The 17,698-nt window shown below is 34.5% G+C and overlaps 3 protein-coding genes across 3 annotated transcripts; all 3 read left to right on the forward strand.

Moving 5' to 3' along the window:
* The first annotated feature begins 1,237 nt into the window (after positions 1–1,237).
* Positions 1,238–3,892, forward strand: LOC108216004 (transcription factor bHLH130). Its single transcript, XM_017388654.2, has 6 exons — positions 1,238–1,885; positions 2,485–2,822; positions 2,918–3,082; positions 3,227–3,292; positions 3,372–3,440; positions 3,529–3,892. Exons 1-6 carry the CDS (start codon positions 1,468–1,470, stop codon positions 3,589–3,591), a joined length of 1,119 nt encoding a protein of 372 aa, XP_017244143.1. The 5' UTR covers positions 1,238–1,467; the 3' UTR covers positions 3,592–3,892.
* Positions 3,893–5,008: 1,116 nt separating this feature from the next.
* LOC108217811 (ras-related protein RABA4d) lies at positions 5,009–6,484 on the forward strand. The gene is made up of 2 exons (XM_017390699.2): positions 5,009–5,532; positions 5,915–6,484. Exons 1-2 carry the CDS (start codon positions 5,306–5,308, stop codon positions 6,351–6,353), a joined length of 666 nt encoding a protein of 221 aa, XP_017246188.1. The 5' UTR covers positions 5,009–5,305; the 3' UTR covers positions 6,354–6,484.
* A 3,051-nt stretch (positions 6,485–9,535) lies between these two features.
* Positions 9,536–14,108, forward strand: LOC108215546 (uncharacterized). Its single transcript, XM_017388029.2, has 5 exons — positions 9,536–10,229; positions 11,173–11,257; positions 11,354–11,523; positions 12,984–13,258; positions 13,719–14,108. The coding sequence occupies exons 1-5, from the start codon at positions 9,854–9,856 to the stop codon at positions 13,890–13,892; spliced, it is 1,080 nt and encodes a 359-aa protein (XP_017243518.1). The 5' UTR covers positions 9,536–9,853; the 3' UTR covers positions 13,893–14,108.
* Positions 14,109–17,698: the final 3,590 nt, after the last annotated feature.

Below are 17,698 nucleotides of genomic sequence, written 5' to 3' on the forward strand. Positions count from 1 at the left end.
TTCATGTTTTCAATACATAAAGTAGGGGCATTCCATCATTTTCAAGATATTAATTAGAGGTATTTAATGAAAAAGTTTATACAATCAATTATTCTTTGGTATGTGTATTTTTTTCCAAAATGAACAGATAAAAAGGGACGGAGGGAGTATTAGGTAAAAATATACGTACTGTACATAAAAATACGAAGGTAGAGAACTTACGAGTGAAATTCTAGTTTATCTCCTCGGAGCAGTCTCTCTCGCCGCACTACAAAAAGTCCAAGCCGTCACTCCTCCAATAGATAAAAAGTGATATAGACCGTAACAACTTATGGACTTTATTCGTTGTTCAAGTCAATTTAATACAGTATTAAAGTTAATTTAAGAATTATAAAGATAAACTTAAATTATTAAGAATTACATTTTGAGGGTGCATCATAATGGTAGATGATAGTATAAGCGGCACAATAGAAAATAAAGTTTTTGGGCTTTTGACGTGGCTCTGTTTTTAAGAATTTTAAGCTTGTGCGCTTATAATTCAGGTTAACTTATTTTGCAGATTCAGAAGTTAAAAGTTTTAACTTTTTTAATAATTTATTATTAATTTTTAAATTTGATATTATATAAACATATAGGGCTAAACGATAATTTATAATATTTTATTATTATATTAATAATTTTTATATTCGACAAGTTATAATTATCTAAAAATTTATTCAAATATACAAAATTATTTTTCATTTATAATTAACTTATCATATATAAAAAATAAAAACTTATTTTATATTAATCAAAATGACCCATTTACCTGTCTTAATATTTTGATTGATGGACAACTGAGAATTGATAAAATTACAAAATCTTATTCATGATATCTATAGTACATTAAGTGCATAATATTCTTAATAATAATTTTGCTCATGTCCCAAAATCTTAGTTCTAAGAATCATGTAAATGCAAATATATCTATAAATGTTATGTATATTTTCTTCGAAAATTAATGAAGAAGTATAGATATATTAGATAAAGTAATATAGAAAAAGAAGTACCTTTACCTCAAAATTAGAAAAATATTTATCAAATTACAAATAAGACATTTAATATTAAAATATTGAAATGATATTTTACCGTCTGAAAATATTAATCCAAACTTCTTTTTTTTTGATGATTTAATGGTGATGAAACACAAACCGTATCGGTACGTATGGACCGTGTGAGTTGTGACTGTATAAATTGCAATAAAAACACACTGTAGTCTGCATTCTTCTTCTTTCTTCCTTATCTCTCTCTCTTTCTCTGTTCTTCCAAGCTTTTATTGCTTTCACTACAAACAAGCCCAAAACCAACACAGATCCCAACCCTTTCTCAATCCTCACATCTCACTTGCTTCTACTACAAGACTCTCACTCACTGCTTAAAAACCAAGCTGTGTTCTTGAAAAGATTGTCCACTTTTCTTAAACCATAGAAAAGATAAAAGTGAGCAGGAATGTTTGGTGATTCTCGAGCATTATTCACTGATTCCAATGCTATATTTCCCTCGAATTTCAGCCCCAAAGGAGGCCAGGAAGGAGAAGAAGACTTGTTCTCTAAAACCAGAATGAACTTTGACATGAACAATATCATTCAAGACAATTTCAACAACAAAAGTATGGAGTTTCATAGTGAGAGTTTTAAGGGGCTGGATGATGATGACGAGGTTAATCATAAGAGCTTGTCAAATGGGTTTGGGCTTAGTTCACAAGTGTTGTCCCAGTTTCCCAGGCAGAGCTCAGGTTTGGACAATACTGGTTTGTGTAGAACAGGGAGTTCAATGGGGATTGATAATCAGCTCAAAGTGGGCTCTGGTCTTATGAGGCAAAACAGTTCCCCTGCTGGTTTTTTCTCGCACATCAGTTCTCAATCTGGTACACTTCAAGTTCTTGATTTTTTGTTTTTGTTCATGCATAGGATAGAGGAAACAGAGTTTAGCCTTTTTAATTTATCTAGTTCCTACATATTTTATCTAGCAGGATACTATTCTGATAGCTAAAGTTGGCTTAAAGCAAATTATGGGTTTATACAGTTAGCTAGATTTGTTAGATTTCGGAAAATTGCACTGATAAAAGATTACTGGTAGTGGTATCTGATGCTAATTTTGTTTAATTTGGTTGTTAAGTGATGGGATTAAATGGAAAATTGCACTGATAAAAGATTACTGGTAGTGGTATCTGATGCTAATTTTGTTTAATTTGGTTGTTAAGTGATGGGATTAAATCTTTGTAGTAACATAAAGACCGGACAAATAATGATTTCCAAGGTGCAACTTTTTTTGAATGGGGTACAAGAATATGAATCTGCTTTGTTTATTTCATTCAATAGATTCAAACAAGTACCTGGCCTTGAATATATTTTATGTGTTCATCAATTTAATACAGTATGGGAGTTTTATTTTATGGTCAGTTCCTATGTATGGGAAGTCCAGGAGAATTATATGAAATTCTAAAAATTTCTCAGCGACTTGCAGGCTACGGTGGAGTGGGAGGTGTAAACTACAGACTGCCAAATGGTAGTAATGGAGAGTTAGGTCCAACTGCAAGCAGGTTGAAAAGCCAGACGAGCTTGTCATCGGGGATACCATCTTCTTTAGGTATGCTGTCTCGAATATCTGAATTTGATGGCGGTAACATAGCCCCAAATGGTAATGAAAATGCAAAGAATGGAACCATTAATGGGGAGACTCAGTATTATGCCTCTGAGTACCCTTTAAGTTCCTGGAATGACTCTTTGCATTTTGCTGAAAACTACTCTGGCTTAAAGAGGGAACTTGATGCTGATGATGATAGATTATTTTCTAGTTCTCAGGTAGTCTTTCATGCACAAATGTCATAATTATATATGATTGATCAGTGATTAATTGGAGGGTTGTAGAATGCTAAAGTGGTTTTTTATTTTATCAGCACGGGGAAATTCCAAATCGTCCATCTCTCTTGTCGCATCATTTAAGCTTGCAGAAAAACTCAAGTGAGATTTCTTGCATGGACAAGTTGCTCCAAGATTCAGTGCCCTGTAAAATCCGGGCCAAACGAGGCTGTGCTACTCATCCACGGAGCATTGCAGAGAGGGTAATTTTGTTTCATTTTAAACCTTCTATAGGACTAATTAAAGTATAGAAGTTGCATTATAGTACCCTGGGTTAACATTTCAAAGTTGTAGTTAGATTGCCTTGTACTCCAATATGCTGATATGAATTGGTGCTCTAATATTAGGTGAGAAGGACCCGAATCAGTGAACGAATGAGAAAGCTGCAAGAGCTTGTCCCTCACATGGATAAGGTATGCAAAAGTGCTATTGATAAATTTAGCCTCCAACTAACTATGTATATCTGGAACCAATTCGTGTTCTTTCGTGCAGCAAACAAACACTGCAGACATGTTAGACCTGGCTGTGGAGTACATTAAAAACCTCCAAAAGCAGTACAAGGTTCGACATCAAGTTATCAAATAAACTCCCTTGTTCAACACAATTTTGCATGTTATCAAGATTCCTGAGATATAAGTTTCTTTTGCAGACGCTTAATGATAATCGTGCAAACTGCAAATGTTCAGCCATGCAGAAGCAAGGCCTCAATTGAACAATTCCGCAGTGTACAGGGAATAATGTCAAGGATGGAAAATGGAGCAGGGAAACTTACTTATCTGCCCTCATGAAGAAGATGAAGAAGAAGAATAACCAAATTTATTTTTGACTTGTCCTACCAAAATATAGTGAAGAAAGTCTTATTCATTATTATGCAGCACAACTCTATGGTGTAGGCTGGGTACTGTAAGCTAATGAAAGCGCCAATTACCCTTAGTTGAAGCAAGAAAATATAGGCACTTGTACAGGGGCGTGTAATAATACATCCTTGCTATGTAAGATCAATTTTAGTCTTACTACTTACTCTTTCGTACTCATTTCGTCGTAATCACGCTATAAAATTGTACTCCCTCCGTCCCAAATTAACCATAATGCTTTCGAAACACTGGGATAAGATTGGGAACAAAAGAGGAAAGTCTAGGCAAAAGAAAAGGGTGTGAAATCAAGGGCTTGATCATTAAAATGTACAACTACCAAGACAGCGATGACCTAAGTGTCACTTTCTCCCAAGTGAGTGAACCTTATCCGAAACTTAATTTTGTCATTCTTGAATTGAATTGCGTACGTCAAAATTCATTCAATTATACATCTGATTCTGATGGCTGTTGTATTAGTACTCCATTTCTGTAAGCCCATTAAAGTGGCACCCCTTTTTCAAAAGACTAAAAGAAGGGAAACAAGGGGCAGTCTGTTATGCAACTTATGCTTTTATAGCATGGTCCGATGAAGACCAGTTATTCAATTATGGGACAGTAATTCATGGGTGAATAGATTTTTCTGTGGAATGAAAAGTAAGACTTCTGTTGCACAAAATCAGTTAGACATACGTATACAAGACTCCATCAAAATGTACCATCTCGCTTTCTGGATTGTCAAGAGTAGAATGATATTTTGAAGAAGGTTCTGCGAAGTCGTCTGCGTCTGATGTCCTCAACTGCCTGGATATAATTTCATTTAATTACGATATGTGACATGTTGTATTTCGATACAGCTTATTTATCTCAAACAAAATAATAAAGTCATAAATTAAAGCCCCATGTGGGGGACGAGTATAATTTAATTCTAAAAAAAATATTTCACCAATTTATTGATTATATTTTGATTTGATTAAAAATTTCTGATTCATCCAAAAAAATCTCTAATAAATCTTGAATCGATAAGTCTAGCTTATTATTTTCGAATCCTGATTTCTACGATGAAGACGGTTAGTAACAATAAAATATCTGTTTATAATAACAGTTGAATTAATTAATCTATTTGTACAGGGTTATTACAGTAAGTTAAACACATAACGGAAGACGTTAAGGTTAATTAGAGCCCCGCCCAAACCATCAATTATATCCTGAAATTTCTCAAACCAGCTGCATTCCATTTCTGTCAATTCTATATAGCATTCAGAAAATGCAAATGCCAAATTGTGATGGTTTCCATCCGAAACCCTAACCCTAATCATTAACATTTTCATCCCTGTTATCCCAACCAATTGAATCTCAAATTTAACAAAAACCGCCTTCCGATTGCCACCTTTGTCTGCACTGTACGGAGGATTCGTATGCTTTTATGTCGTGTACATGTGCATTGTAAATACAAAGGTCAATAGTTTAGGCTAAAAAAAAAAGTACAAAATCAAAACAAAACAAAACAGGATTATACATTTAAGCCTGTGAGATTTGAGAGGTAATATAATTGGTTGGGTTAATTTGGTGAAAATGTCGAATTTCTATGGAGATTTTAGTCCAAAAATTGATTATGTATTCAAGATTGTGTTGATCGGAGACTCTGCAGTTGGAAAATCTCAGCTCCTGGCAAGGTTTGCGAGAAATGAGTTCAGCTTAGATTCCAAAGCTACAATTGGGGTTGAGTTTCAGACCAAGACCTTGCTCATCAATGACAAGACCGTCAAAGCTCAAATTTGGGACACTGCTGGCCAAGAAAGGTTTTTATGCATGTCATTTTCATTTATTTTTTAAATTAAAATAATATTACCTTTTATTTTTTGAAATGGTATTGTTTTTCTTACGGATGAAAATTTGATTTGAGTTCTTGTGACATTTTATCTGTGAAAAAGAGAGGGAGAGAGTTCTAAGAGATTTTTTTTGAAATGACTATGTAAAGTTGTCTCAAGTAAATTTGTGAATTTATGTTCTTACTCCAGCCCGGGTAAATTTGAAATCCTGGATCCGCCCCCGGTTGTTATAGTAAATTAGCGAGACAATTCCTTAATTGCAGGAGGACAACATTTAGGCATTTAGTAGTTCGTTCCAGTTTGCATTTCTTATAGTTAACATACGCTGAACATCTGTATATGTTAATCCTAGGTACCGGGCAGTAACGAGTGCATATTACAGAGGTGCAGTCGGGGCAATGTTAGTCTATGACATTACAAAGCGTCAATCATTTGACCACATGGCGAGGTGGCTGGAAGAATTAAGGACTCATGCTGACAAGAACATTGTGATTATGCTCATTGGCAACAAGTGTGACTTGGGAAGTCTCCGGGCAGTACCCACCGAAGATGCACAGGAGTTTGCAGAACGAGAGAATCTCTATTTTATGGAGACATCAGCCCTTGAGGCTACCAATGTTGAAAGTGCATTCTCGAGTGCTCTAAAAGAAATTTATCAAGCAGCAAGCAAGAAGTCCCTCACAGCTAATGGTGGCAACTATGGAAATTCTTCTTCTCTCAAGGGAACCACCATTGTTATTCCAAACCGTGATTCAGATCCTCCAGCGAAAAAGGGTGGATGTTGCTCATAGATCTAGTACTCTGTAAATCTGCATCTTTCGTCACTCTTACTCTGAGCTTTATATATGTATAATTTTCTTCTCATAGGATGTGTATAACAAAAAAAACGAAATTTTCCTCATAGAAAAAGAATGTGCATTTAAGAGAAAGTAACACAACTAAGATAAATCACCAAGTGTGAAAGTAATTTCAAGATAACAATGGCTGTGGCTAAATATAATAAACAGGTATGGAAAAGATACATATATGCAGGAGGCCTTGGCCCTTGTGTATCTTAGTAGATCATCTTGAAGCGGTTTCGACTTGTAGAACTTTTCATAGTTCGTGGTTGTTTCGTTAGCTACTTAGCAAAACAAATTCTTAAACTCGTGATCTGAATTCACATAATGCAGGGTAGGCTAAAGAGCCATGACTAGGGAATGTTATGTAGCCGATACATTTTGCTTTCTTGAATAATCTATTTGCCTCTGTTCTTGTTACGATTTTAGAACAAGGGGAGCCCTGTGATTAGGAAGGAGTTGGTAACACCATGAGAGGAGAGGACTAGAGGGAGAGTATATATTTCAAATTCGATAAATATTGGTTGATCATGTATTTCTTTCTAGTACTTTCACTTCATCAGGTACGACTGCTTCTTCGATCACCACCATCTCTCTTTCTCCACTTTTAGAATCTGCAGAAACCTATACCAAAGCGTCCATAAAACACCCTTATTCTATAAGAGCCTTGCTAAAGTCGAACCAAAGTTGAAGCTTTGAAGTGACAAAGTGAAGATGGGTTTCTTCGATATTCTCAAGCAAGTAGCAATACAACATATCCGGTTCTAAATTCGAGAAAACTTCTGCCGATCACTTTCCCGAAAGCAAACGTTATTTTGGTCTTGAGAATTTTGGTAATACTTGCTATTGCAACTCTCTTTTTCAGGTGTTTTTGGCGATTTTTCATGTTACAAATGAGACGGTTCATTGTTCGTTTCGCATACGACGAGGTCAACTGATAGCATAGCGGTGGAGGCCGATGATGGCGGCGACGGCGGTTTCAGGACGGGATCCGGTTTCAGAAAGGAAAGCACTAATTGTGCCTTAATTGAGGGCGTGAATTGTGCCTCGTAATTGAGACTCGTATTTGTGCCTCGGGCGTTAATTTTGTCTCGTAATTGAGGGCGTTAATTGTGCATATTTATTGAGGGCGTAAATTGTGGCTCTTTATTGAGAGCGTTAATTGTGCCTTAATTAAGGACATTAATATCTTATTAATATGCCTTAATTAAGAGCTTAATTGTCTCAATCATGAGTTATCATGATTGTGGGAATTTTTAATTTAATCTGTTAAATATATCGACTTATATTCTTTTTGTTTCTCTTGTTTTATTATTTTCAGGATTTTTGGAAGAAGACCGGTTTTTCTTTTCGGACATTAAAGTTTTATTGTCTAAATTTCCCCGGTCATCTTGCATGTCCGACGGTTAGATAATAAGCTTTCTTGAATGAAAGAATTATCACGCTGAATTGCCGATACTCGTTGAGATTTATTCTCATTTTCAAAAAAAAATGTATTTCTTTCTAGTTCTACGATTCAAGAGTATTCTTTAATCCTTTTGAATTTCATATTCGAAGTTGCGATCAGATCTATTTATTAAAAGAATCAATTGAATACATTAAGATTGTTGCTAGCAAATAGCATTTTGTTTGTTTGGGATCTTTTAAACCATTTCCACAGGAGATAAGGAACCATTTTATTTATCATCCTTCGATAAAAGAATCACTCTCTTCATTAAAAAAAAAGAGGTAGAGCCAATAAAGAATTTTTTTCCGATTCATCCATGGAGTTGAATACCTAATCCAAAAATTGCTTTTGATTCAATCCGTAGGAATCAATAGAAAAGGCAAATCTCTCTCTTGTGATACACCAGATCCGGCTCAGTTATTGATAGAAGGTCATAGACAAATATTTGGATATTTACTAGGAAGAAACTGGAAAGGGGAGGCTAACCAGAACATCATAGAGATTTGAGTGCATTGCCCTGAGGAGGAGCGAGGACACGCATATGGCCATTTGGTAGTGAAAGTGGTGCAGGTCAGGCGCCTGGTGCAAATGTTGCAATAATATGTGACATATATTGTGAGTGGAGAGTTGGTGCATTGCTTTGATTGGGGACAAAGTTGGCATTATAAGCAGAGGATGGCTCACTCACTAGTTCGTCATCGTGTTGTTAAACATGTCACTTAAACCTTCCCAACTACTTGGTGCTTGCACAGTAGTAGAAGATCAGATGCTAGTGTTTATGCTTTTCAGTAACTTATCCAAAATCAAGGAGACTTTAGAGGATATGTGGGCAGTTAATAAATCCAACTCCATCACAATAATTTTTTTTTTTCAGGAACTCCATCATAACATTTTAAATTATCAATTAATAAAGATTTATTAAAATCTAAGATGAAATATAATTGAATGAAATTATGATATCTCGAACATACACATAAAAAAAACATACATATACGTATGCGAATATTTTTTTTTATAACTACACATGTGTATGTTTCAAGTAATTGATTTGATGTATAAAATCGAATGTCTAAATTATTGATCCTCGGTGACTTAGTTTTAAATAAGTACTTCGCTGCATAATTAAAGCTAATGTTTAAAATATGTTATTCTTGAACAAAAAATATGTATAATTTATTTTGTTTAAAAAATTATAAACACTAAATTTTATTGTAAAAACGTGATATATCATGAGTATATTTTATTCACTTACTGGTCGAGCACACAATTTTTCAATTAAAAATATAATTTAGTTATCTTCAAAAAAATATAATTTAGTTAACAAAAATATTATAAACATATAAAAAATTAATATAATATTTATATTTAGTATAATGCAGAAAAAGAGAATATTAAGCAATGATCGATTGATTAAGAATTTATTAAAAAATTATTTTAGATTTTAAATAAATTAAAAATTATTAACAAAATGGAATATAATTAAAAATTTGATAAAGTAATTCATAATAATCAATAAAAAGTTTTTGACAAAAAATAAATCAAAATTAATATTTTTTATAATAAATAGAAAATTTGATACCACTCGTGCATATTCTTGTCTACCCAGTGTTGGACGCAACAAAAATACGTGGAAAATGAAAAACGCAGATAAATATAAAAGCGGAGTCTTAGATTATCCATCCACGTAAGGTGGGCCTAGCCCGCACGCAATCTGTCAAACCCATTTGTTTCCCACGCCCATTGTTTCCTTCTTACAACTTCTCAGCAGATCTACCTTCGATTTTATCTCCCCTAATTAATCTCCCCCAATCTTTTTAATAATCTTGTTCTTACCCAAACCTTATCTACTTCTGCCACCGTAATTAAACACCCTTTTCACTGTGATATCCTGCACTGTTCTTGATAATATCTGATTCTTATCTGGGTCTTGTTAATTGATGTGATTTGATTAAAGATTCGATCTTGATTGAAGTTGGGTTGTTCTTGAATTAGGGTTTTTAGAAGAATGGTGAATGTGAATTTGGGTATGCTTCATTATGTGTTGGACCATGTGTATGGTGCATTTATGCACAGAACTAAGCTTAGCCCCCAGTTTTTTTCTGGTGGGTGGGGTGGTGCAAAACTTGAGTTGCTTGAAAGAATGATCAATCAGTTGTTTCCTGAAGTTCAGGGGCAGAATTGGGCTCCTTCGATGATCCAGCCCATTTGGAATACTGTTTGGGAAACTAAGAATGCTTGTTTGAGAGAAGGGGTTTTTAGGACTCCTTGTGATGATCAGCTTCTTAGTGCATTGCCTCCAGAATGTCATAATGCTAGGGTTGCTTTTCTTGCCCCCAAATCCGTGCCGCCGCAGAAAATGGCTTGTGTGGTTCATCTTGCAGGTATAGAGCTATTTTGGTGTTATTACATTGAATTATTATGACATTGTTAATGGGAAGCTGAAATGTTATCATTTAGCTGTATGACGACATTGCATGCTTGTATATCTCTATGGAGTGCTAGTATTCCTGAATTTGTGTCAATTTTATTCATCCTGTCACTTACTCGGTAGCATTTTATAGTCTTGAATTATTTAAATTAGATTGTAAACTAGATATATTTTGATTGTAGGTTTATGTGTTTCAAAAGGTTAAGCTTAATGAGTTAATTTGTGTACTATTAGCTTCTACCTCTGTGCTCAGTCTATTGATAATGGCTCTATTTCGCGGTCTGACATGTTTTTTAATTAAGGTAATAAAGATATAGAGACTTGAAAACTACTTCGTCACCATTTTATACAATTGTTAGTCCAAGTGATCTCAATCAAATTCTAACTATCATGATTCATGGCTCCATAGGTGTTAAATTAGCAAATTTCAATTTGCATAGTGAATCGTCAGTTGCAATGTTTTGCTTGGCACAACAGGTTTTGATGCCATCCAAGTAATTGATTAGTATCATGTTGTTTTATCAAAAAATAAAGAACTTATTAAAGAATGACAAATAATGTATACATCTGTGGTAGTAGTAGGCCTGACAATTTGACACGTAACACGCTAACACGAAACGAAACGACACGAAAAAGATGGATATGGGTTTTGATTTTTGATACACGAAACATGAAAGTACACGAACACGAAATTACACGAAAGATTTTGTGTCGGATATGGGTTTTCATTTTGGATACACGAAATACATTATATGATTTACACAGGAACTTCTTCCTGACAGTCGGCCAAAATTAATATTTCTTCGACATTGTCTTTTACCTATCACCCTTTCCAATATACTAGGGAAATGATAGAATTTAGCAGTTTGTTGGAAGTTCCTTGCTTTCTATTGCAGGAACCGGTGATCATACTTTTGAGCGAAGGTTGCGTCTAGGTGGACCATTATTGAAGGAAAATATAGCAACAATGGTGCTTGAGAGGTTAGCTCATCCAATGAAGACCTTTTTCAAATATTTCATGTATTACAAATATAAATGTTTGTAACTGTGACTCAACCGGCTAAGTTCGTATTCCAGCCCATTTTATGGAAGAAGGCGACCAATGCTGCAGCGGGGTGCAAGATTATTGTGTGTAAGTGACTTGCTTTTACTAGGAAGAGTTACCATTGAGGAGGCACGCAGTCTGCTCTATTGGTTAGGCACTGAAGCAGGGTACGGGAAGATGGGTGTATGTGGACTAAGCATGGGTAAAATTTTAACTTTATTTCTCATTATGATGATTTTACGAAGTAAAAGCTTCCTGTGGGGGTTTAAAATTAAACAGTACAACTATGTTGTATCAATTTGCATAAGTATTATAAGTAGAAGGCATTATGTTTGTGGGAAGTAGATAGGAAACTAGTATCTATAGATACAAAGGCTAGATCCTTAGTAACATTGTTCCTCCCGGAACTAATGTTGGAAAGTATGAGTACTTTAGCAGAGCATTGAGCACACATTCTAAACATACATATATATGCAAAAGTTCTATGAAGTACTTATTGTATTGGAGTACCAGGAGTACCATACTACCATATATGTTTTGCAAGCGATACATATTTTCAGAACAATATTTCTGCATTATGAACTTGTTTTGGTCTTCAAGTAATCCAATATAATTGGTATTCTATAAAACTGAACCCTACATTTATATATGGATCCGAGTCCCTGCCAAGGTTGATAGCAACCTACTACCGGCCGTTTTTTTTTTCTGCGGGAAGGCATTAAGCCTAACTTTTAGATGTGAATGCAGGCTATGGTATTATGTTGCTAACTATCGATAGTTTTGTACCAGCCACCATATATATACTATAACATCCAAGCCCATAACTGAATGCATACCGGGACCAACAACCCACCACAGGTCGGCCCAAAAATGCTAACAGATTGGTAGACATTGATTATTTGCTTGTGCTTATAAAGAGCCCAAATGCTTTTTATCTAACCATTGTAGGATGTTACAAACACCCCCTCTTATATGCTCGACGAGGGTCGTCGAGCCCACAATCAATCTTACGAAACCCGCGATGTGCCTTTGCACTTCTGGCAGGGTAGAGCTCTGATACCATTTATAACATCCAAGCCCATAATTGAATGCATGCCGGACCCAACAACCCACCAAAGGTCGGCCCAAAAGTGCTAGCAAATTGGTATACATTAGTTATTTGTTTGTGCTTATAAAGGGACCAAATACTCTATATCTAACCAAGGGCCCAAATACTCTATATCTAACCAAGGGCCCAAATACTCTTTATCTAATCAATGTGGGATGTTACATATACAATCGGCTTACCTTTCGTGCATTAGCAAGCTCTAGAAATAGATATCTCAGTGCTGGGTTTGTCCTTTAGGTTATTGTAGGAGAGTCGTGAAATTGAAATTGAGCTCAACATGTTCTTAAGAAGTTTTAAGCAATTTATCTCATTTTCAAATTATTTTCCAACAACTATGGTATGTATAGCTGCTCTATGTTTCCATTCTTTACGCCTATCCTTTTTTTCCATTTGTTTTCTGTTCAAATGTAGTTTTTACTATGCTTTCTTTTAGAAAAATGGTTAAAGGCTTAGCACTTGTAATGCACCATGTCATGCCATACAAAACTTTGAAAAGGTGAATCTAAAGTTACTTTTTTTTGTGGGGGCAAACACTTGACCTGTATATTATTTAGGCGGAGTACATGCTGCTATGGTTGGATCCCTGCACCCCACGCCTATTGCTACACTTCCATTTCTGTCTCCACACTCTGCTGTTGTGGCGTTTTGTGATGGGATATTAAAACATGGTACTGCGTGGGAGGCTTTAAGGGAGGATTTGCCCACGCAGAAGGATGGAATGACACTTGAGGAAGTGAGGGAGAGGATGCGTGATGTTTTATCTCTCACGGACGTCACACGGTTTCCAATCCCCAAAAATCCTAGTTCTGTGATATTTGTAGCAGCTACCGTAAGTGTCAGATTTTATCATGAGCATACTGGTATCATTTTAATTACCAATATAATTTTGTGGTTTAGCGGTAGTAAATTTGTACAACACAGTTAAGATTCAGAGTTCATTTCTATTTTTAGTTATGTGATGATGGCTTAAATTGCTTGTTAAAATCGTGTCTATATTATGCACATCGAGCATATGTTACGAGTGATTGGGTTGCAATATAATTAACTCTGTTTTTGAGAGTTTTCCTCTATCCTACACTATATGGTACTATTTTTTGTCTTATTTTGTTTGAGCTTTTTTAAATGTTGTGGAAGCGAATTGTATTTGCATATCTTGTTTTCTTCACAAATTTAGCAAACACAGTAAACTCACCACCATAAATAGCTGATGAGGTTGAATTGAATCCACTAAATGCTTCAAACTCATCCTATAATTGAATCTTGATCATTTTATTTGCTATTGCTTACAGGATGATGGTTACATACCAAAACATTCAGTCTTGGAGCTCCAAAAGGCTTGGCCAGGCTCAGAAGTGAGATGGGTTACAGGTGGACATGTGTCATCATTTCTTCTCCACAATGATGAATTCCGGAGGGCAATTGTGGACGGGCTTAACAGATTACAATGGGAGGAATCTGCCTAGTGATAATGGCAGAAAAAGTGAAGAAACTCGTATAATTTTCTGGTATATACTTTACACATATAACTCATTAAACCGATATAAGTAAAATTTATAGCGGATATGTGAAAGCACCCAGAGATTAGTGGGAAAATGAAATTGTATAGCTGAAAAAATTTCCCTTACTGCTAGGATAGATTGTTGTTGAATATAAAATTCCCCCACAGTTTCTTTTCTTTATGTTGTAGGAGTATTCAGTTTTTAAGGTTTCAGTCCAGCGATGATGAATTTGCTTATTTTTATTTTTGCTTGTGCAAGAAAGTGCCATATAAGTACAATACTCCCTCCGTCCCCCTCAATTGTTTACATTGGAGGGGGACACGGAGATCAAGACAATGTATAAAAAATGAGTAAAGTTAGATGAAAAGTAGGTAAAGTGGTGAGACCTATCAATATTTAATAATAGATTTGAGATAGTGGAAGAAAGTAGTGGGTGTAATAGTAGTTTTTATTATTAAATATGAGATAGTGGGGGAGATAGTGAGTGTAATGATGAGAAAAACTTACCATTTATAGTAACGTAAAAAAATGAGAGGGACATCCCAAAATAGTAACTGTAAAAAAATGAGAGGGAAGTATTAGTATGATAGTATATTCTGATGGGAGTTGGTCTTGGTCTCAGACAATCGATCTACGGCGGCAAGTTTTTTGCTCTTATCTATAGTGGAAAGATGGAAAACCTAGAATGTGTCTAAAGCATGTCTAGAACGGGACTAGGTGACCGTATCCTCTTATTTGCACTAGAAATTACTCCCTTCGTCCCATTTGATTCTATACGTGAAAGTGCGTGCCGCCCCCTCACGTATATAACTCAGGCTCTTAGGGGACCTTGCGTATACAACTCAAAAAGGGAGTAGATACCGTGTCTCTCAACTATAAAAAATCGCTTTGGCCCGGAAATCAAGAACCCAGCCCCCTTCTGAGTTCTGATCCATTAATTTCCGCAAGCGATGGCCAGAACTGCGGACCCTGTATCTGGTACGTGGCTTGATAAGAAAAGTACAAGATCGACTTGCTGGCATTTCACATTAAAAGTCTGAGTTATGAGCGAGGTCAATTAGAAAGGGGTTAATTATCAAGTTGGTCACTGAAGTGGGTTTAATGTATCAAGTTGGTCACTGAACTCAAAACGGTATCAAGATGGTCACTAAAGTCACTATAAATATCAAACAAGTACCTTGAAATATGAGTTCAAGTAGAAAAAATATTATTTATAAAGTTTTACACATTATTTTTAAATGTTACCTCAACTAACTAAAAGGTTATGATTTCTAGTATTGGGTTCAACGGAGGACATCATCTTTTGAAGTCCTTAGAGACCAAAGAAATAACCGTTGGATCATAAAACAACACAATGGTTGTGATTACTCGATATTTAAAATATTTTTTTAAAAAAAACTGTCCAGTATATGTTTACATACGGTTAAGGACGAGTATGTAGGAAACAAAAACTTATTTCACGGAACAATATCCTGTAAGATGGAGATCATTGCAGGACGGCTGTTTTTCGACTCTTAATTCATCTACAGTACGGAGTATCGTTCTTATTTTTTCTTTGAGATGGACACAGTAGTTTGCTAAACAACGGTTGATCTGATGAAATATATTAACCATTCTGCCTTGATTTGATGTATAATATAAGAAATGTTATAATCTAGAGTGCAGAACATAAAGTGCAGAACATATAATAGAAATAAACAAGGAAAAACCCAGAATTCTCATTTGATGTAACTGTTCCTTAAAAGCAGTTGTTCAGTATACGTGCATGTGCATTTGTTAAAGAATTTTATATTAAAAAGAATATAGATGGGATAAGTTCAATGGAGACCACGTTTTTTTTGAGACTTGGAGACCACTAATGTACTGCAACTAAAATACTCCATAAAAACATTGCAAAACGTATTATTTTTCGAATCATGTTCTACAAAGATCATTATTTTATTGATAATCTTGCAAATTTTATACATTTGGCAAATAAAACACTAAAAAACATATTATTTTACAAAACCATGTTTAGTGTGCAGAACATTTGTTGATGTTGCAGAACATACATGTTCTGCTTGTTTAGCATAAATAATTTTCAACATTTTTAATGAAATAGTGATATTTATCGAATGTACTTCGCAAAACAATAAATTTGATAGTGTTTCAATTGCAGAATATAAGTGGTCTCCAAGGTCTTCGACGAAAACGTGGTCTCCATAGAACTTTTCTCATATTTATATTTTATCAAGTTTATTTATTATTTATATTTTATTTTATAGTTATTTTTTTGTTTTAATTAAAAATAAATAATAAATAAACTTGATAAAATCTAAATATATTATCATAAATATTAGAAGTCATAACCTTTTATTTGGTTTTGGTAATATTCAAAAATAATATGTAAAACTTTATAAATAATACTTTTACTGCTTGAACTTATATTTCAAGGTACTTGTTTGATATTTATGGCCACTTCAGTGACCATCTTGATACCGTTTTGAGTTCAGTGACCAATTTGATACATTAAGCCCACTTCAGTGATCAGATAGATAATTAGCCCCATTAGAAAGCGTGTCTAATTAGGGAAAGCGAGTTATTTATATGGATCATTGACTCATTGGTATTTATGAAGTTGAATCCAGCAGCAGTGGCGGCCTCTTAATGCCAATAGATCTGATACCACCCAAATAATACCCGTCCTCATCAGAGAGTTTTGAATTTTGAGTTTGATAATTAACCCTAATGTTTTTTATACCAGTTCTGAAACTTCATAAGACCCGTGAGTGAGTTTTCTACTTGGTTTTGAATTTAGTCAAAATTCAAAACTCTCTGATGAGGACGGGTATTATTTGGGTGGTATCAGATCTATTGGCATTAAGAGGCCGCCACTGCTGCTGGATTCAACTTCATAAATACCAATGGGGTTAATTATCAAACTCATCACTGAAGTGGACAAATAGTATCAAATTCATCACTGATCTCCACGGGGTCTCAAGTGGCTCACTAAAATCGCTTAATGGTATCAAACTCATAACTGCCGTTAAAAAACCTAACGGAAGTTTAGACGGAATGACACATTGGCGGTTGACGTGACACGTTAATAAAAAAAACCGAAGAAAAACAAATGAAAGAAAATATCATTAATTAAGCTTGAACAATGTTTGTTTTTGATCCATCTTTCATTTAACCTTTAAACATTATGTGTTGTTTTTGGAAATTCGAACAATGTATGCTACTTCATATGTTAAATTTACATATATTTTTATTTTCATATTTTTGTTTGGTACAAGAAACTCCAAAAGAAAATTTAAAAATATTTTTTTGCCAGCAATAATAATTATAATTATTTAAATAGAAAGCATTTTAATATTATTCAAAAATAATTATAATCTAATAAAAACATAAAAGTTAATCTTAATTGTTTAGTTAATTATATATTAAAATTTAGTTGCATGCATATATTTAGATAATTATATCTTAAAAGTAATTTAATAAAAAGATTGCATACTTTATTTCCATGTAAACTTATGTGGCATGCCACATGTCAAACCCTACCGTCAATGTGTCATTCCGTCTAAACATCCGTTAGTTTTTTTAATGGCAGTGATGAGTTTGACACCATTAAGCGACTTTAGTGAGCCACTTGAGACCCCTTGGAGATCAGTGATGAGTTTGATACCATTTGTCCACTTCAGTGATGAATTTGATAATTAACCCAAAAATAAATACATAAATAACAAAACTAGACCAAAAAACCATAAAATGATTGATCCAAACTCTCTGTG

The sequence above is a fragment of the Daucus carota genome, chromosome 4 (genome assembly GCF_001625215.2).
Source record: "Daucus carota subsp. sativus chromosome 4, DH1 v3.0, whole genome shotgun sequence".
Classification (NCBI taxonomy): Eukaryota; Viridiplantae; Streptophyta; class Magnoliopsida; order Apiales; family Apiaceae; genus Daucus; species Daucus carota.